Here is a 15,846-nt window from a genome sequence, read left to right as displayed (position 1 = left end):
TGTCAGACCGAGTCCAGAGGAAGCCACCCAGACTAGAAGAGTGGAGCTATGAGGAAAGGCTGAGAGAGTTGGAATTGCTCAGCTTGGGAAAGAGAAGGCTTTGGATGACCTGATTGTGGTCTTCCAGGACCTGAAGGGAGCCCATTGGAAAGATGGAGAGAGTTTTTTTAACAAGAGCATGTAGTGCTAGTGAGAGGAGAAAGGGGAATGGCTTCAAACAGAGAGTAGGTTTACATCAGATATTGGGAAGAAGCTCTTTACTGTGAGGGTGGTGAAGACACTGGTACAAGTGCTACACATCACTGGTACAAGTGATACAGATACTGGTACAAGTGCTACTGGTACAAGTGCTACAAGGCCAGGTGGGATGGGGCTCTGAGAAAGCGGGTGCAGCAGATGATGGCATGGCAGTGGGACTGGACTAAGTCAGCTTCAAGGTCCCTAGCAATCCAGGCAATTCCGTGATTCCATTATGGGAGGCTCAGGCCGCTACGGCTCTTCCCGCATCAGCTCCTGAAGCCTTCCGCGAGGCCGTGATGTGCATCACGCCTTAAAGACCCTCAGCGGAACGAGGGAAGCGGCGGGGCTCCGCCACCGAGCCCGCCCCTCAGCCGGGCCGCCCCTCAGCCGGGCCGCCCCTCAGCCGGGCCGCCCCTCAGCCGGGCCGCCCCTCAGCCGGGCCGCCCCTCAGCCGGGCCGCCCCTCAGCCGGGCCGCCCCTCGCCCAAGCCCCGCCCACACACGGCCGAGCCTCGTCCCTCGTTCAGCCAGGCCCCGCCTACATTAACTCAAGACCCGCGCCCCACTCGGTGTGGCCCCGCCCACACTGGACAAGGCCCCGCCCCGCCCGGGGCCGCCTCCATGGTTCGGGCGCATTAGCAGCCGTGGGGCGGGGCTCGGTGGAGTGTGCGCGGCTCTCGCGAGAGTTGCCGCGGGCTTCGCGCGGTGCTTGCCGGGCGCTCTTTCCTTTCTGGCGGCCCGGCCATCTTGGCGGCGCGTCTGCGGTGAGCGGGGCCGGGCCGGGGGCGCGGGGGTCGCTGCGGGCGCTGCTGCCGGGTTCTGACCGCTCCCCTCCATCCCCCTGTGTTCCAGGTACCGCCTTAGCCCGCGCGAGGCAGCAACATGGTGGCCGCCAAGAAGACGGTGAGTGAGAGCGGGGCCGCGCCGGGCGCACGTGGTGGTGGAGCGTCCGGGCGGCGCCCTGGTGCGCGGGGGAACCCCGGTGTGGCCTGGGTTGGCGGCCGGGGGGGCTGGGGGGCCCCTGGGCACAGCCCGTCACGGCCCTCAGAGCTCGGACCGGGCCCTCCTGACACTGGCCGCGCCCCAGGGCCGCTTCCCGCTGCGCTCGATGTTGTCGGGTCCCTTCCGTGCGATGTCCCGGGGGCTTGCAGAGCTCCTGAGATGGCTGCAGGGAGGGAGAGGTGGTGCTGAGCTCCTAGTGCGGGTGGAGTTCAGGTTTTGCCTTTCCTGCCATGTTCTGGCCTTTCTCTTACAGTGGCTCTGACAGATCTGGGTTTCTTGGTCAAAGGCGGTGATTTCGTCCGTCAGATCCGTTCCCTGTTGTCATGAGCATCATGCTCCCCTGTTGTAATATCAGTTCGATATCGCACAGAATTCTTTCTGCTGCCCCATGTAATGTCAGTGTGCATGCACCCTGGGGACAGGCAGGCTCTAAACCTGGCTTAGATTTGCAAGGCCTAGCTGAGCTTGACAGGAACTTGTCAGATACATGCAGATGTCTCTGATTTATGTAGACAGCAGCAACAGTGCTTTGAGATGTATTTTCCTATTGAGAGGTGTAGGGTTATGAAAGAACTTTCTGATCTTGTGAAAACATAGTATCAGCAATGCCCCTGTCTGTAAGCTTTCTTATACTCTGGTAACTGACTGGCCTTTCCTATTTCATGTTTCAGATTATAGAGAGATTATGAAAAATGAATATATTTGAAATTTCTCTGTTGTGTTCTCCATTGTTTTGAAAAGCGTGAAGTAACACAATAACACTTTTCTACATCTTTTTCAGAAAAAGTCCCTGGAGTCCATCAACTCCAGGCTTCAGCTGGTTATGAAAAGTGGCAAATATGTGCTTGGGTACAAACAAACTCTGAAAATGATTCGTCAGGGCAAAGCCAAGTTGGTCATCCTCGCCAACAACTGTCCTGCTTTGAGGTAAGCAGCTGTGGGAGAAAACAATTTTGAGATGGGTTCTTTGTACAAATGCAGTACTTCATGCTAATTGCTCCAGAGACTTTATACAGAGGGCTTTGCTGGCATGTTCTAGAGTGCTCTGAAATTTGTAATGATTTCAAGTCTAGAAGTGTTGAAATGCTTCCTGGTGTTTTTCTGGCTTTCTAATTCAAGGAGTTTGCAGTAGAGAAAGTACTGGAAGCTTTTCACACTTGATAGTGATCACTAAGAGTGTAATGGGGCTGAATTCCTATGTTTTTCCAAAGTAGTGTATTGGAAAATAATTTTACAGCTAGAAAAACTGATAACAGATTTAAAATATTTGAAGTACTTTGTCAAAGTTAGTTATAAATTTGGGTTCCTGGCCAGTGAAACTGCTTTTTTGAGAATGTAATTTGTACTAATATGATGACGTTTTCCTCATTGAATACCTGGGCCCTTTCTGTTGTTGAGGGAATTGACAGGCTCAAGACACTGTCAGTGCAAAACCCAGAAATTAGATACTCGAGAAATAGCAGGACTGTTGCAGTGGGCAGCAATCCCCAGTATTAGTGGTGATCTGAAAATGCTTGGGAAACAGTACTGACTGCTAGACTCTCCTAGTGGAAGTCAGAAGAGAGGGCAGCATAGATGGACTTTTTGTTTTAAATTGAAATACATGGTTCCTTTCTTAGCTGCAACAACTGTCTCTCCGTTCAGCATCTGATCACCACTGGCCATCAACATTAACTCTCTTAGTTTATGCACTTTGGCACATAAAGAAAGGCCTTTCAGGGGTCTGCAAGTGCTGACTCCTTCTACCATGAAATGAGTAGAAATGAGCCTGAGTAGGGGCAGCCTGAAGGGGTTGTTGTTACAAACCTTCAGCAGACATCTAAGTAAAGGTTCCTGAGCTGCAAGCGTGCGTGGAGTGATGCTGCCTCACAAGAAACAGCTGTGTTTCTCTGGGTGGGAAGGAAAAGGTAAGGGCCTTAAGGTTTAAGTGTGATAGGAGTTAAAGCCACTCTCTCTGTATTGCAGTTGGTCAGAATTCTTTGTGGTCTGTGTTAACACCCAGTTTTTGGATTTCAGAAAATCAGAGATTGAGTACTACGCTATGCTTGCTAAGACTGGCGTCCATCATTATAGTGGGAACAACATTGAGTTGGGCACAGCATGTGGAAAATACTACAGAGTGTGCACACTGGCCATCATTGACCCAGGTAATTCCCTCCTGCAGTGTAGGGACCAAATGAGGAGGTGTCTGTGGATCCTCCATTCTCCTGTGAGTAGCATCACTGAGCACGGAATGAGCAGAAGTGATGACACACTTCACTGCATTTTTCCATCAGGTTTAACACTTAAAGTTTTCTCTGACCAAGATCCTGTTGTTCTTTTGTGAGTGCAAGGTTCTCAGAACCTGGAAGGACTGCTGCTTCTCTTGCACATAGCTCTTTTACTGCTGACCCTGTGAACTATTTGTCAGTCTGTAGGGAGGTTTTGGTGTCTGGGAAGCAATTGTATGGGACCTGTTTCTGAACCCATCAGCTAGGACATGAGCTTGTTTACAACAGCCCTGTTTGACTGTTCTTAGTCTGAGACAAAAGGTTGTGACTTGTCCTGCTTCCCAGAATAGTATATAGAAAAATAACCAATAGACAGCTGCATATTGATCAGGGGAATGAAAATTTTATTAGACACTTCATTTTAAAACTGTATGTTTGTATGTAGTTACTATGTTGGTAACAGTCTTTTTCCCAGAGAGTTGCTGAGATTCCTTAGATAGAATGCTAAGTAGGTGACTTCCCATCCTCTTTCTAGAATGTTTTTAGAGAAGAATCAATCCCTTGTTCTGTTTGTTGACCAGAATGGATACACATAGGTTTAATGATTTCTGTAATAACTGTAACCAGCTGTTCCCCAACTCACAATGATTTGAATTTCCTACTGCTTCAAGAAACTTTATGTTGCTTGCTTGTATTCAAATAGTAGCTGTAAACTTAATTTTCAGAATGTCACTTTCAGGTTTGGTTTTGGGTGATTTTGGGTGGGGTGGGAGCTGCAAATCAATCTTAATGCTTTGTAACTGACAATGCGAATATTCTCGCTGTCCTGATATTCCTGTGATCAGGGGAGGCTAGACATTCGCTATAGTAAAACTATGCATTGTGTCCTCCAGGACTAGATTGTTGTTTTAGTCCTGGCTTTGTAAATGCTGGTGACAGATGTGTAATTATTGAAAAATACTGTCTTTGGATTAGAAAAACACAGTTACAAGTATTCTTATCATCAGTTTTATCAAAATTACTTGGTTTTTTCCTAAGCAGACTCTCTGTTCTTTTAGGTTGTTTTCTTTTTCTAGAATCACTGTGGTGATTTTCTGAGTAGGGGTCCTCTTGTAACAATACATTTTTGTTTTACAGGTGACTCTGACATCATTAGAAGCATGCCAGAACAAACCAGTGAGAAGTAAATGCTGTAAAGGTGTTATTTCTACAATAAAACTGGTTACAGATCTCTTTTAAAGAAAAATTTGTATTATACCTTTGTTGGTTTTAGGGAAAAAACTATATAAATGAAGATTCGTTACCACTGCTGTGCTTCTTGTCCTCTTAGAAATAACCTTCATGTGGCAAGATTTGCCTTTTTTTCTGTAGGCATTGTGGATCTTCAGAGGTAAGTGAAGGAAGGCTTGATCATGGCAAGCATAGTGCCAAATCCCAACAGGCTGGGGCTCCCTTAGTGTTTGCTTTTGGAGTGCAAATGCAAACACAAGGCGTAACATAAGGGACAGTAGCAAATTTGGGATGTTGGTGGGGAACCCTAAGGGTTTATTTATGTTAAATATTTCACACTGTTTTTACCAAGTGAATCAAGTACTAATGTGCATTAGTTCCTTTGTCTTTTCCATCCAAGAGTACCTATCTGTAAAAGGACAAACAGGATATAGCTTCTAGATGTGTAACATACGCTTTCAGTAAGATTCCAGTTAACTTCACAAAGCTGTTTTTAAATTAGTAGCCTTTTTTTAGTTTTCTGAATATATTGGAGATAGATGAGCTGGTGTTCTCAAGTCATAATTGTTGAGAATGTCAGTATCTTAGAGATTTGTGCCTGTTTTGTTTGAGACTGACTGCAGGATATTCCTTATTACTAGGGATTGTTAATTGAGGTGCCAGTGATTTTCTGACGTGGTAAAAACAAACACCTAATGAAAATCAGAATGTACTTGTAACCTTGCAGAATTTGAGGGTATGCCAAAGCACAAGGTATCTTTCAGAGCTTACTGTTGTATGTCAGTGCACATTCACCATCTTGTCTGAGATCACGTAATTGCTTAAGTTTTGCTGCAGCTACTTCTGTTATAAAGTGAGTGAAGTTTGGTGTTTCCATTTGGAGACAGTGGAGAGACAAACTCCGAGGTGTGTCAGAGCAAAGGAGGAAGTGCTGGTATATTTACCTATTAAACCACAGATCTGGATGAGTTGCAGTCAAGGGAAAGGAGTGAGACTTGAAAACACTTCAGGTGGCCAGAATAGAAGCAGTTTGCTGGTTTTGTGTGTGTTTTAGTGTTTAACAGGTGTGCAGCTAGCTGAATTGACCAAGTAATATTTTCAGAATTCATATGCTACTTGCATTCAGGAAAGTTAGAGAATCAGTGAATACTGACCAAAGGACAGCCGGGGCAAGTTGGCTAGTTGGACATATGGAAAAGTTTTTGAAACTTCAGGTTGTGATGCCCTGATAATCCAGCAGACTTCCCAGTTTGATAATTAAATTCCATCACAGTTTAAACACAAATGTGTAACTATATTACTTCCTATTGATTTCAGCAGTAACTCTTGTTTGAGGAATCCAAGTCAAGCCTTATGGCTGTGAATGCTGTCTCACTTGTTCTGTATATGTCTATACATAGAACTAGATATATACACACAAACCATGTGCTTAAAATACTAGAAGTGGAGGAAGGAAATGCAGAAAGGCAAGTCAAATTCATACCCTAAAAATAATTCAAAACATGGATGTTTCATTTCAAAAATAACAGCATTTTATTATTTTGCATAGCTTATTTCAGTTGTTCTGCTTAATTAGAACTTCTGCTAGTTACTAAATTGTTTATATAAAATTATCAACATTTCTTATCTGCAATCAATGTAAGACAATTCATGGCATATAAATGCAAAGATCCAGAATATTCTTTTCAACTTCAGACACAAAGATGTTATTTTACTTTGAACCAGTTTAAGAGAATAGCTCTGACAAGTTTGTATGTATAAATATACAGTGTAGTGTACACTAAAATTCTGATCAGTATTTTAGCCTGTTTTCCAAGTCTTCCATTCTCTTCGTCATTTCTTCCAGTAGATAAAAGTTAAGGAAAGAGAGCTACTGATAGGATGCATGAAAAACTCAGCTACCTGATTGCTATAATCCATAAACATTCTCTTGTTTCTCCTCTTTGACTCCCAGTAGTTTCTCATACAATATTCCCCTTTATTTTCTTGTTCTGATTTGATCAGCTGAGTTGAGAAAGCTGTGTGAAGCCCCATTCCCTAACAGGCATACCTTGACATGGAGTTCAGACTGCAGCTTATTAAAAACACTGGTTCTACAAATTGATTGCTTTTCTCTATTTTAAAGTGAGGGTAAATATTTATCTTGTTAATGCTGTTTAAAAGTGTTTCACTTAATCATGTGGAAAACTGCACACAACTAGCAGTAGATTATAGAACTATGGGGCTCTGAGAGCCCAGTAGAATGTCTGTTCCTCATGATCTGTCCACAGTTGTGACAGTGGTTTCCAGACACACATGGAATAGAGCACAACAAACTCCATGGGATCTAGGCCTGGTTCCATTTGCACTAAGAAGCTGTAGCAGTGCAAAGTAGTGTGCAGCATCCTTTTCCTGATAAGCACTTCCAGTTGGAAGGAATGCTGTCTCCTGCAAGAAGATGTTGGACCAGTACTGTTTACTTCAGCCCCTCTCTGAGTGCAATAGAAAGGCTGCTGCCTCGGGAAGCTGAGAAGAAGAGGCGGCCCTAGCATCAAGCGAGATCTGAAGGCACTGAGATCTACCTCAGAAGGATGAATTTGCTGCACCCCACTCCTTGCTCGTTTGACTTGAGTCTTGATTTCAACATTTTAAGGTCTTACACAAAGGAAGATGGAGAACTGGGCATATAAATTGGCATCTTGGACACATTGCTGTTAGGAACTTTTTAGGGCAGACAGGCAAATAGAATTTGGCCTCTTGGGTTTGGCCAGAACAGCCACGTGTACTGTCCCCTCTCCACTGTCAACAGGAAAATCTCTTGATATTAAGGAGCAAGGGTGGGTATCCTGCTTCTGTGGGTGTCCAGTCTGCCTGGACACTGGGTTTGGTAATTGCTCATCTGTCTGCTGCAGCATAGGAGCACCATGTGAAGTGCATTTTCTTCAACAGCCATATTTCTCAAGTGTTCACAGAGGCAAAGTTGAAACAGTGAAAGTGCACTCAACTTCCTGATAGAAGTTAATGTAGCTGGACACAAAACAGTTTGGACTGGTCCCTCTAAATTTGTATTGTGTAACTGGAGCTACTTTTATAGCCAGTTCTCTACCCCCCAGATCTCTGGATGAGGACGAGCCAGCAGTCTGCAGTTACCAAGGATTAGTGTATCACTTCATACCTAAGCTGCTTATGAGATAAGGCAGAGAAATGAGGTTTGTAATAAAGAGGAAATTGGATGGCTCATACTCTTCAAAGCAGTGGCTGCCCAGTGCTGAGGAAGTCCTCAGCACTGAGGGCTGTTCTAGTCTATGATTCGGTGTTGACAGGTTTTCCATCACCTTGAGCCATTTGAGTAAAAATCACAGGGTTGCCTGCTCAAATGGTAAAGCAAAAAATGCACATACTGCTAAGCTTAGTAACTAAGTTCTTTGAGAAAGCTCATAGTTCCTTACAACCAGCTGCAGGAGATTGTGGTTAATTCTGACGGGGCAAGAATTGGTCTCCTTTCTTGTCAGCATGCAGGTTCGAATGCTGCATGTCATTCAGGATGTGGGAAATTACCTAGAAATTTCCCCCCAAAGTTGTTTGAAGAAGTCCCATCAGAGCAGTATGTATGTTGATGAGCATTTAAGGCACCTAGCAATAACCCTACACCATGGCTTTCTCCTCCTTTATGAAATCTCCTTTGTATGGAGTAATTTAATCCAGTGATTAGAACATAATTCCTTAGTGTGTCCACCAAAGGATTCACTTGGGAAGGTGAGAGATAGGCTGGCTGCTGCAGGGAAGGTCTGAACTGGTAGGCAATGTTCTGCATCAGGTTACCAGCCACCGAGGGCTCTGCTTGCCTCCCTCTGGACTGACTGTTCACAGTCTGAAGCTGTTCCTGTCTAGGTACCTCAGAGTCATGAGCTGTTGGTATCACTGCAGAATTGGTATCGCTTCTGTGCAGAGAATGAAGAATTTACTGCTCTTGCACAGTTACACAACTCAAGTAGAAGATGTGATGTCTTGTTAGCGTTTATTTGATCAGAAGCAGCTTTCATGAAGAAAACAGGAATTTGCTCATAAATAGTGCGTGATGAGTTGTATTGTCAGTTTGCTGCTGTTTCCTGAGATGAGGATACTGCAGGCAGCACAAAGGCTGCTGCACTAGCAGCTCCCTTGAAATAGACTAAGTGGCAGAAGCTAGTGATCTGCACTTTGCTAACTTTTATCTGCATTTCTTTTAATGCAAGATGAACCAAACCTGAGTCCTCTGATTTCCTCCATATCTAGAGTATGGTTTTGAATGACTCACTGGATATGGTGCCCCACCAAGGAGTTCAGCAGGGAAACATCTCCTGTACACCTGTAGCCAGTAAATGCTATTTCAGTAGCATCTCCCAAAGGGACTAAGCATGTTAGTCTTGAATTTGACCAGTTGTTTGCTGTTCCTGAAGGTGTTTACTGTAAGGGGTTATTAAAATTCAAGATCCTTGGTAATATTTTGGTTCCTTCTATGAAGGAGAAGCAGATTAAAAGTTGAAGGCCTTGCTTCTTGGCAACTATTGCATAGTTTAGGTTTTCATTACAATAAACTGATTTTAGCTATGGAGGCAGTTTAAACTTGATGGAAAAACATGTAGTTTGTTTTAACCTGCCTTTCTTATCTTACCTGTAAGAAACAGTTACTCTGAAAGGATATATCGCTGGGTGAGTTTTCGTACTTCACTGGTTGCATAGTTCTGGAATGTCACAAGGTTTTCACATTTGCACTGGTCGTTGTCTTTTGAAGCTTTTGCTGAAAACCAGAAACACTTAAGTATAGGCTAAATGCTAAATAAATTGAATAGGATGGGGAGGAAATGATGAGGCATTATAAATGCAGAACAGGTTTAATACAGCTTCCTGTTCTCAAAACAGGTCAACATCCCAAGGAACACCTGAGGCAGATTCTGTTGGTACTGGAAAGCAGTATACAATGTGTAGTCCTCCACGTTCAAAGAACAGTCTGGATTGTTCTAAACAAAGGGAACCCGATTACCTGTTGTTGAGTGGATGTGACTGTCTTCAAAAAGATACTTGTGGTGTACTGCAAGATGTGGACAGTCAATGACATCTGTGATGGCTATTGTGGTTGATTCAGGTCCTGCAGGAAACCCCCCCCCAAAACTCTAAAAATCAGACCCACTAAATTATAATTTTGGTTTTTTTTCTACTCACATGCACTAGGTTCTCCTTCATTAGTAAGCAATCTCACTAATTGCAGTGAGGATCATTCAAGGAAAGGATTAGAGATACAAAGATATGAAGGAACCAGGCTGTTAGGCTGTATTTACTGTATACATGATATAAGTTGTGGGTTGCAGAACTGAAAGGGAATTGTGGAGGTTCCTGTGAAAAACAGAAGTGGTTGAAAGCTGAACATGCTTGAAGTGTGAAGCCCAGTGTTGAAACACAAGCTTCCCCAAGAAGTATTTAATTCAGATGATGTAAGAAGCATGCAGCCATGCTTTTGTTACAGTGAATCTCCATTTTTCACATTGCAGGGTGGCTCAGAGGGGTGAGGAGGCAGGGACATGGGATAAACCATTTTAGCTGAATTGTGAGAGTTCTCTACAGAAGACAGCATGAAAAGGCAGCAGGAGAGGACCCTTGAGTTAAAACAGCCAACCTGAAGGCTGTGGACCAGTCTTATGAAGCCTCCCAGATGATGCATCCTGCTGGTGAGGTGACTCTTTCAAGGCTGGTAGATAGAAATTTCCAAAGGAAATTGTATCACAAAAGGAGCAGTAAAAATGTTCACATTCCCTAGAATTGATGTTTCTTGCCAGTAGCTTGATATTTGTGTCTTGTAACACATGGAGAATGCCTCATACCTGTGCAGTTTAGAAGAGGTCCAGTGTTGATGGAAACTCCACAATTTGCCCTTCAACTCAGACTATCAGAACTCCTCCAAAACCAGAAGTGATTATTTAATAATAATCACTGAAGCAATCTGAAATGATAGCAATCTACTTTGTGTCCTACAGTGAAAATTCTTTCATGTTTCATTATCATCCATCATCCTTTTGGTGAACTGAATAAGAATATTGCTTGGAGAAAGAAAAAGTTTCTTCCTGTCCTTCAGTTTTCTTCTTTATAATGGGAAACATTGATCAGAGAGTTGGGAGGTTTTAGGTAAGAAGGGTGCATCAGAGTCTACTTGATACACTACAGTTATAGGCAAAAAATACAGGTTTCTAATTCACGAAGCACAGCCTTTAAAATGCAAGGATTTATTTCAGAGTCCACACTCCGATCTTTTCAGTCAAGAGATTGAGAGGAAACAGAAACCTGTTGGGTTGTAGAGCCGCAGCCATTGTGTGCCCTGCCCCTTTCTTGCCGCCAGAGGGCAGTGTGGAGGCGGCTGCTGTTGCTTAGGAATGGGTCCTTCCCTAGGAAATGAGCACTTCCACTGATTCCGGAGCCCTTCATGGCCCGGATGAGCTGAAGAGCAGGAATTTAACAACTGCACGACGTGACCGATGATGCCAGGGCCATGGAGCATCTGGGACACACCTCTCCTCTGGAACCCAGAGCCCCTTCCCTGAAAGTGAATGCATGGGGGTAAAAGGTGACCGTGCCAACTCACCCAATATGCCATGAAGATGCAGTAGGGAGGTGGAAGATGCTTCTGTGACATCCAGGTTTGCTATAACAACTGGGGTCCCTGCTGGTTTAGTCAGTTTTGACAGATGCATAATAATATACAGCTGTGCTAAGTTGCACTGGGAAGGACATGAGGCCCTTTTTGAGTGGAGGCTGGAATTACTGACCATGAATATCAGGGAAGAACAGATGAGTGGTTAAATAGGCAGACCAGAGATCAGGCAGCAGAACTACAATGTTTATATAGAGAGCTATAGATATCTCAGTATGCATGGGAACCAGCTGCTGGAAGGAATTCAGATTTTGGAGAAGAGTTCAGGGCAGAGAGGTGTGGGATGAGATCACAAGGGAATGAAACGAAAAAGAAACAGAGTCTAGCTGAAGAATGATCAAAGATGGTAAAGACTTCTGTTGTAGGAGCAATGGAGCAGGTAAGATGAATTTTGAGTGTTTGACCCTAGGTAATGATTTGCTCTAGAAATTGTTCAGGAGCTGCAAGCTAATGAGGAGCTTGTTTAGGAAGGGTGGAGGAACTGACCTGAAATGTTTGAGCTTTGGACACTGGGCTGGTATGGACATGTAATCAGAGACAGAAAAATGACAGATGCACTGGTAGAGGTGTGGCAGGAGGTGTCCAGTTTGGAATAGGAATTGGGCATTTAAGAAACTAGTTGGGGCTCTAAGATTTCTGATCTCATTGCCTCTATGAAGCTGAATAAACACACAAGTAGTGACAGGTTGATCACCCTGAATCCCTTGGTGAAGTCAGTGCAATGAATAAATTTGTTGGGGAACAATGCTGAAGTTGGATGTTCATTTTTAGTGTTCTGTTTTGTAAAATGCACATGTAATTTGTTAGGAGGAGCCTGCGAGAAAGTGTCATCAAAAGCAGTGTCTGAATATTTACTGAACTGATAACGATCCACAATTTGGAAGGAGAACAGAATGTTAACCAGCTGGCTGCTGAGTACTGACATCTGATCAGGGCTGGGGTCTTGTGACAAAAATAGTATCTGACCATGTAATTAAAAGCTCCCACAATGCACATGCCCAGGGCTGAAGCTGCAATCATATTGAGTGCATATTATGTATGACATTGCTGGAGCCTCGTTAGTGCTTCCAGTCAGATGAGAAATTAACATTAACCAAGGCAGTGAATGGGAACCTTCCGACTGAATTCCTTTTAATAAGAGGCAAGAGGGAAAAAAAACCCTCCTTTTTTTGCCTTTACTACTAGTCATCAAGAATAATTAAGAGTAATCAGCAGCTATTTTACAAGGCAGATGCTTTCTTGCAGAATAACAGAAAAAAGCCTAACCCCCCAAAAAACATTTGGAGGAATTCTGCTTTAGTTGGAAACATGCAGTGGCTCCACAACTGGGACTAGGGATGAGAAGCTCTGTCAGTGGAGTCCATGAGGACAGGATCTCCTACTGTCCTAACAAAGTGGAGCCTTAGCTGAGGTGAAGACCTCAGCTAAGGACCAAAGCTGGAGTAAAGACACAAGTCATTGCTATTGCAAAGGAGGAGAAAAATTGCACTGTGTACAACAGAAGGAATGAATAAAAGAACTTTTAGATTGTGTAACAGGTTTGGAGGCAGAATTTCTGGTTGAGTGAGTTGATGAGTAATAGGTAGTTCTGGAGTGTCCAGAAAAACAAGGCTGGGTCAGTCCTCTGTTCACAGGTGTGAGGCATTGTTCAGAGAGGGGAGGACAGAAACTGAAGCACCAGAGCTGCCTAGTTACTGAAGGTGTAACAAGAAACTGCCACAAAGGGGCAGGATTTACTTATTTTTTCATATTGTAAATAATGTAGTTAAAAGGAAAAAACCATTGTGGTTGCTAACCACTGTTGTGGGTACCTGAAAGATGCATTTCCATCACTGAGCTCTGGGGTTTGTTGGTCAGTGAAAGTTATTATACTGGGTTTTGCTAAAGAGTGAGAATTATTGTTCTGGCTGCCAGATAGTTTTGGGTTTGGCTTCTCCAAAAGCTTTTAATATGACATGCTGTCACTGGAAGATTATCTGCCTAATAAGGTTAATTGAACTGACTTGGTTTTATATTATCATAGTATTTAGTATTTCAGAAAGATGAAACTAGGACTTCTTAGGACTGAAGGACAAAGAGTATGCAAGTTAAGAAACATCCTCAAAGTCTTTTTTACAGATTTTTTCTTGAGATCTGTATAAAGAAATGTCCTGCAGCTAATTTTATACAATAATGTAAAAGAAAAAAGGCAAAATCTGTTTGCATTTAATTCCAAGAAAAACAACCAGATAAAAGCTAGTGGAAATTAAATAATCTTGCACAATTCTAGTCTTATGACTAACATAATTCCATATGTTGTTTCTGAATTTTGCTTCAGGTACCAGTTTGAATGTGCAAAAAAATACTGAGTCTTGGGAACGTGTGTCCCCTGTCCCCTCTCTGGCTCCACAGCTTTCATCTTGGCTCAGATTCCCCCTTCCCCTAAGAAAACTTCATCTGGGAATGTTTATATACAAGCTGTTTGTTCCAGGGTGATGAAGGGTGCTTTCTGAAACAAACCTTCCACATTTGTGTAGCAAAACACAGAGCTTATGCATAACTGAAATCCAGTCTTTGTAGCTGTGAACTATTTTTAGTCTATAAATACACACAACAGCTCTTGACAATTTATTTTGCTGTGGTTTAGGTTTTTGCTGCTGGTCTCAGGATATTTTTTAAAATTCTCATTAAAGTATTACAAATCCCTGATTATTTTTCCACATTGCTAATGAAATAGATCATGTTTATTTGGTGTAGTGGGGCTCAATGCATGGCTGACTCAACTGTAGAAATAAAAAAGAGAAGTGATTGATTCTTCTAGGCATAGAATTGTACATCTTATGCAACCTTCATGAAAATAAAGGGAAGATAATTGCTAATACATTTACCCAGTGATGGATTAACAGTATATATTCTTCATGTATTAGAGGGCAGCAAAATCCAAAAAGCAAAACACCTGAAAACATTCACTTCTATCTCAAAGAAAATGGAATTTTGTTACCTTCACAGATTTGGGCTCTTAGCTCTTCACTTATGTCCTCCAGAGCTGTGAAATCCTCAGCATAGAAGAGATGTTTATATGATGGCTCAGAAGCAATTTCCAGCAGTTCTTCCTCAATTGCTTTTCCTATTCCAATGGCATAGATGATTATACCTGGATTCAAAAGAAATTGCACATACTTATTATTTCAGCAGTTCTAATTCTAAGCACTTGTTCGTCCATGAAAGGAAAATAAGAGAGAAGGGGAGAGCCCAAGAAATGTATATTATATGTAACTTTAAAATCAGTGAAGAGGCTTAATAATATGCTTTAATTACTGGAAGATTTGCAGAAACTCTATTGTTTGCTGTAATTTGACATACAGTTTTTTGTTTAAGAGATGACACTTGCCTGGCCACTACTGATAGTAAATGGTCCCAGAAAGAGTATTACAAACAATCCAAGAAAATCACACAGTTCAGCCTCACAATTGCACTGCAAGTCCCTGGTTTGTGTGTATCTGTAGGGTATATGCAATGCAGGGTTGATGGGAAAACCTGCTGCATATTAGCAAATGGGGCAGAATCCTGAAAGATGACAGTAATTTTTCAGAATCCTGAAAGATGACAGAAAAATACTTAAGTGTTTCATTGAAATCCTCAGAGCACAATGAGACTTGATTCTTGCTCTCTAAGGGGCACTAACAGGCTGGAAAGCTCACGCAGGAGGGTAAGAATGGGAAAACAAGACATTTATGGCACTAGGAAAGAAAAAGCCTTACATCAGGGATGCTCAGGACAAGTATTTCCACAGCAGAGGTGCTAGGGAGAAGGTAAGTGAGGATGTGTAGTTTTCTTGGGAAGAGGGGAGTGCTTCAGAGCCCTCTCACCAGATAGATTTTAAACAAGCAATAACTACAAATCATAGAGATCAATAATCTCTTTTTCAGCAGTTATGTTTTTATGCTCATGAGCATATGATGTGATACAATATTTCTCTTTATATCAGGTATGGCTTAGAAAGTGTCCACACAAGTACTGATTTTATGATTCATAGCACAGCTATGAGCTTCACAGCTCTTACATGATTCAAGAGAAGAAGCTGTCTTCTCTGGTTGGTTTCAGATAAAACTTGAGAAGGTTTGATATCTTTATTTAACATGAGGTGATAACTGCTGCACACTCACTGAATTGCAACTTTTAACCTTTTTGCTGAAGAATCATGGGTCTGATAACACCACAAAATATGCATTTTCCAGGTTTTTAACTTTTAACGTATCTCCTTACTTTTCTTCGTGAATCTGCCTACCACTGCACTTTGTCCAGGAAAGGAAATTGTCCTCCAGAAGCTAATTCAATTTAATGAATGCACCAGTCATGCTGAAATTATTGTTATTTAAAGACTTGGGGATATCAGTGATAAAGTGTTCAATGTCCATTTCATATTGAGCATTACTCTATTGGTTATGCTGCAATTACACAGGGAATGGGTTTGGCTTGTAGCATTGCAGAGTCAGTGTAAGCAGTCCAGAGCTGAGGTTTCACT

General features: G+C 42.7%; 2 protein-coding genes and 1 non-coding gene across 7 annotated transcripts in view; 2 read left to right on the top strand and 1 right to left on the bottom strand.

The window, feature by feature from the left end:
• The first annotated feature begins 889 nt into the window (after positions 1–889).
• RPL30 (ribosomal protein L30) lies at positions 890–4,754 on the top strand. Its single transcript, XM_050970894.1, has 5 exons — positions 890–1,003; positions 1,092–1,142; positions 2,023–2,168; positions 3,258–3,388; positions 4,589–4,754. Exons 2-5 carry the CDS (start codon positions 1,122–1,124, stop codon positions 4,636–4,638), a joined length of 348 nt encoding a protein of 115 aa, XP_050826851.1. The 5' UTR covers positions 890–1,003; positions 1,092–1,121; the 3' UTR covers positions 4,639–4,754.
• Positions 4,258–4,392, top strand: LOC115485414 (small nucleolar RNA SNORA72). The gene has a single exon (XR_003946172.1). It is a non-coding gene; the product is annotated as a small nucleolar RNA SNORA72 (small nucleolar RNA).
• A 138-nt stretch (positions 4,755–4,892) lies between the features above and the next one.
• Positions 4,893–15,846, bottom strand: part of MATN2 (matrilin 2) — a 70,263-nt gene continuing 59,309 nt past the window's right edge. For 4 of the 5 annotated variants that reach the window (XM_018912315.3, XM_050970892.1, XM_050970891.1 and 1 more), the window contains 5 exons: positions 14,323–14,475; positions 10,314–10,385; positions 9,684–9,788; positions 9,345–9,440; positions 4,893–6,526 (listed from right to left, as the gene is read on the bottom strand). In XM_018912315.3, the coding sequence (XP_018767860.3) occupies positions 6,474–6,526; positions 9,345–9,440; positions 9,684–9,788; positions 10,314–10,385; positions 14,323–14,475 (479 nt within the window). In that variant the 3' untranslated portion in view covers positions 4,893–6,473. The remainder of the gene's footprint in view (positions 6,527–9,344; positions 9,441–9,683; positions 9,789–10,313; positions 10,386–14,322; positions 14,476–15,846) is intronic. The other variant, XM_050970893.1, reaches the window with a different exon arrangement.

The sequence above is a fragment of the Serinus canaria genome, chromosome 2 (genome assembly GCF_022539315.1).
Source record: "Serinus canaria isolate serCan28SL12 chromosome 2, serCan2020, whole genome shotgun sequence".
In the NCBI taxonomy this organism is placed as follows: Eukaryota; Metazoa; Chordata; class Aves; order Passeriformes; family Fringillidae; genus Serinus; species Serinus canaria.
This window is presented reverse-complemented; position numbering and strand designations above follow the sequence as displayed.